This window comes from Nematolebias whitei, chromosome 12 (assembly GCF_014905685.2).
Source record: "Nematolebias whitei isolate Nwh7 chromosome 12, NemWhi1, whole genome shotgun sequence".
Classification (NCBI taxonomy): domain Eukaryota; kingdom Metazoa; phylum Chordata; class Actinopteri; order Cyprinodontiformes; family Rivulidae; genus Nematolebias; species Nematolebias whitei.
This window is the reverse complement of record NC_056509.1, coordinates 49435317-49440199: the sequence shown is the minus strand read 5'-3', so window position 1 is coordinate 49440199 and position 4883 is coordinate 49435317. Positions and strand designations below refer to the sequence as shown.

The 4883-nt window shown below is 40.6% G+C and overlaps 1 protein-coding gene across 1 annotated transcript in view; it reads right to left on the bottom strand.

The window, feature by feature from the left end:
• ndufaf7 (NADH:ubiquinone oxidoreductase complex assembly factor 7) overlaps positions 1-4883 on the bottom strand; it is a 12688-nt gene that overhangs the window by 1469 nt on the left and 6336 nt on the right. Inside the window, exons 5-8 of the mRNA XM_037685687.1 lie at positions 4437-4650; positions 4169-4227; positions 664-777; positions 443-586 (exon numbers count right to left, since the gene is read on the bottom strand). Coding sequence (XP_037541615.1) covers positions 443-586; positions 664-777; positions 4169-4227; positions 4437-4650 — 531 coding nt within the window. The remainder of the gene's footprint in view (positions 1-442; positions 587-663; positions 778-4168; positions 4228-4436; positions 4651-4883) is intronic.

Below are 4883 nucleotides of genomic sequence, written 5' to 3'. Positions count from 1 at the left end.
AGATTCAAATGGGTCAGACAGAATCAAAAGAATCAGACAGAATCAAACAAGTCAGACAAAATCAAACGAGTCAGCAGAATCAAACTAGTCCGGCAGAATCAAACGGGTCAGACAGAATCAAACGGGTCAGACAGAATCAAATGTCAAACTTCATATTATTTAAACTATTTAAAATATATTCAGAAAATTATAACAAAAATGGAACCAAGAACAGAAAGAACTCATTTTAGTGTACTGATGCTGCTCAATAATACAGGTAGAATAATCTAACAAAGTTAAGTCAGGTCCTCTGGACGGATGCGTCTAGAGGATCTGACTTGACATTGTTAGGACTAATTTTAGTCTTAAAATTTTGACCGAGTCTTTGAGCATAACTTGATAAGAGTTTTGGATGCCTGGTTTTTATTTTGAGCCTAAGGAAGAAGGAATCAATTCTTCCAACCCTGAATGTGTCAGTCTTGGTTCCATCGTGGCCATAGTCGGCAATCAGCGCCGCGCCACCGTCCTCAACGATCCGCCGAGCCAGGTGTTGGACAATGACTCCACCCTCTGCACACACCTCCACATGAGCCCGCCTTTCATTGGCCTGAACACACAAAGGTATACCTGAGAGTTCTGTGGCCCGGTAAGTCCTCCAGGTGAATCATGTGATCTGGTACCTACCTGTATGAGTGTGGATGAGGCAAGAGTCGGACTTGGTGCCACAACAAACCTCAGCTTCTCTGGATCATCAGGATGGATGTCCACCAGAACTTCCCTCCAACCATTTTCTGTCCTCTAACAAGGAGTAGGCAAAGGGTCAAAACCAGTCTGGATTTATTCAGGATTTTCTCTGATCCACGTGGTCAGAATTATTTAAACAGGTTAAACTAAATCCATACCTACTGCTAAGATTCAGTTAACTGTCCTGAGCGAACAGAACCCACAGGTTTACAATCTGAAGTCGGGCTTTGGAAGGCCCATCCTGAAGCTGTATGGTAGTTGGATTTATACAATCAGAGACCAGTTCAGATGCGTGTCTGGGAACATGGTCCTGTTGGATCCAACCATGTTCAAATGTCAACCATCCAGATGTTTTTTATTCAACTTTTATTTCTACAGTCCTGATGCATGCTCTATAATCCAGGTAGAAACATCTAAAAAGTTGTCAGTTCCTCTGGACATTCAAGAAAGAAAATAAAAAATTGTAGAAACATTGTGTCTTTCATCTGAAAGACTTCTTCAGTCTGAGGAGCTGTGTTCGTACTATAACGCAGTAAATCATTATTTGACAAAGACTGGATGGAGAAGAACATTTGGTCTGTTGTCACGTAATGGATGTTAATGGTTAAATGTTAAACTATGAACAATTCTGTGCAAAGTATCAATTCTATCCGCCCAAAGTTGAATTTACCAGATTAATTAAAGCATTACCAAAACTATTTATTAATTACATTCAAAATATAATACATATAACCCCACAACTACCCACTCTATCTATTAATGGAATATCATTTACTGACAATAAATTCAACACCCACACAATTAGAAGCTGTCCGAATGAAACCTTATTCCCTGGGAAAATAAATAAAAATAACAAACTTTGCATATTTGAAGAAAAAAAACAAAACAAATGAAATGTTAAGAACTTTATATTTAAAACTCTCCATACAAGCAAAGTGTAAAGAAACACTTTAAATGTTGAATGCAGTTTACTCCTCCAAAGAGCTACGAAGAAATTATTTTAATATTGATGACAATAAATGCTCGTTCTGTGAACAGGATATAGAAACAATAGACCATATCTTCTATGAATGCAACAAAACAAAAATATTCTGGAATCACATGGAAAGATGGATCACACTGAAAATGACACTTCCTCAACCTATTTCCAGAGACATGGTAACATTTGGAGAATTATTGGAAAACAAAAAAATGGAACTCGGTTGTAATCTGATATTTTATCTGGAAAAATTATTTATTCATAAACAGAGAGCAACATTTTTATACGAATTCAAATTATATTTGAAATCTCTGAAATATACTGAAACATGAAGACCTGTATGAAATGTTAATGGAACTGCCCACTAACGCATGTTAATCCTAATCCTAAAATATATAACCCCTTGTTGTAGTTTATTTTATTTCTTTTTTCTCTTTCTTTCATATCGAAGTCTGCCTCTGTTGTGACCTTTTAGTTACACTATTGTGAATTGACACATTTGTTTGTATTTGTTTCAGCTAAATAAAGTTTTCTTAAAAAAATTAAAAAAAGAGGAAGGAGTGTGGGCTCCACAAATGTGCAGCAGGTGCTAGATACAGTGTCTTGCTAAAGTATTCGGCCCCCTTGAACTTTTCAACCTTTTGCCACATTCCAGGCTTCAAACATAAAGATATAACATTTTAATTTTTTGTGAAGAATCAACAACAAGTGGGACACAATCGTGAAGTGGAATGAAATTTATTGGATGTGTCAAACTTTTTTAACAAATAAAAAACTGAAAAGTGGGGCGTGCAGTATTATTGGGCCCCTTTACTTTCAGAGCAGCAAACTCAGTCCAGAAGTTCAGTGAGGATCTATGAATGATCCAACGTTGTCCCAAATGACTGATGATGATCAATAGAATCCACCTGTGTGTAATCAAGTCTCCGTATAAATGCACCTGCTCTGTGAGAGTCTCAGGGTTATGTTCAAAGAGAGCATCATGAAGACCAAGGAACACATCAGGCAGGTCCGAGATACTGTTGTGGAGAAGTTTAAAGCCGGATTTGGATACAAAAAGATTTCCCAAGCTTTAAACATCCCAAGGAGCACTGTGCAAGCAATCATATTGAAATGGAAGGAGTATGAGACCACTGCAAATCTACCAAGACCCGGCCGTCCCTCTAAACTTTCATCTGGAACAAGGAGAAGACTGATCAGAGATGCAGCCAAGAGGCCCATGATCACTCTGGATGAACTGCAGAGATCTACAGCTGAGGTGGGAGAGTCTGTCCATAGGACAACAATCAGTCGTACACTGCACAAATCTGGCCTTTATGGAAGAGTGGCAAGAAGAAAGACATTTCTCAAAGATATCCATAAAAAGTGTTGTTTAAAGTTTGTCACCTGGGAGACACCAAACATGTGGAAGAAGGTGCTCTGGTCACATGAAACCAAAATCAAACTGTTTGGACACAATGCAAAATGATATGTTTGGAGTAAAAGCAACACAGCTCATCACCCTGAACACACCATCCCCACTGTCAAACATGGTGGTGGCAGCATCATGGTTTGGGCCTGCTTTTCGTCAGCAGGGACAGGGAAGATGGTCAGAATTGATGGAAGATGGATGGAGCCAAATACAGGACCATTCTGGAAGAAAACCTGTTTGAGTCTGCAAGAGACCTGAGACTGGGACGGAGATTTATCTTCCAACAAGACAATGATCCAAAACATAAAGACACATCTACAATGGAATGGTTCACAAATAAACGTATCCAGGTGTTGGAAGGGCCAAGTCAAAGTCCAGACCTGAATCCAATCCAGAATCTGTGGAAAGAGCTGAAGACTGCTGTTCACAAACGCTCTCCATCCAACCTCACTGAGCTCCAGCTGTTCTGCAGGAAGAATGGGCAGAACTTCAGTGTCTCCATGTTCAAACCTGATGGAGACAAACCCCAAGAGACTTGCAGCTGGAACTGCAGCAAGAGGCGGAGCTACAAAGTATTAACGCAAGGGGGCCAATAATATTGTACGCCCAACTTTCAGTTTTTATTTGTTAAAAAAGTTTGACACATCCAATAAAATTCATTCCACTTCACGATTGTGTCCCACTTGTTGTTGATTCTTCACAAAATATTAAAATTTTATATCTTTATGTTTGAAGCCTGAAATGTGGCAAAAGGTTGAAAAGTTCAAGGGGGTCAATATTTTGCAAGGCACTGTAATTTAAAATAATTTATTATAAATAAAAATTTCATGCCGATCGTGCGGCTCATCCATCAATCAGCCAGTTGTGTGTCATGTCCAATCTTATTTTGAAAAACCGCGATAGAGCAAGTCCATGAAAAACGAACTGCGAAGCAGCGAGGGACTACTGTTCAGTTTCAACCCGAGTGGATCAGAGAACATCCAGAATAGAAACTTGTTTTAAAACCCCTCAGAGTTGTTTGTTGAAAATCGTTCTACCTGGAAGAAGAAGCTCACCTGGAACTTGTAGATGGGCAGAGCATCAAAAAACTCATGAGCAACAAAGATGCTGAAGTCTGAAAACAGAAACTTTGTTAGAGTGAATTCCACTTCCTGTAAATTCAGTTCAACTTCCTGTAGAGCTCTCGATGAGTCGTGTCTGACTGAACACTGAAAAAGAACTTAGCATGTCGCCCACCACTTCAGTCAGCCCTGTGAGCTGGACACAACTCAGGTGAGAACACACCGAGTCAGAACCATCAGTTCTGACCCGACCCAGCTTTACCTGGGGGGACATCTTCCAAGCGACGGTACCAGAACACTGGAAGCCCCACAACAGTTTTACCACGGCGGTAAACTGGGTCGTCCTCGCTGCTGGCCTCCTGGTTGCAGATTCCTGTCAGAGTCTGAGCCTGGACCCGACTTAGAGCGGGACTCACCTCCACCAGGTGGAGCGACACAGAGGCTCCACCTACAACTGACTGCAGTTGACCGAAAACCTGCGGAAAAACACAAACAATTCATCTCTGGAGGCGGAGCCAACAAGGAACAAACAGAAGGGGCGGAGCCATCATGGGCATAACCTGCAGGGAAGGGGATCGTGACTAACCCTAACTCAGTCCCACATTTTAAACCAGTAGTTCTAAAACAGGGGCTCCCAGACCCCCGGGGGTCTGCGAGCTGGTGCTTGGGGGGTTTATAAAAAAACTACAAATTAAAAAATTAAATACAT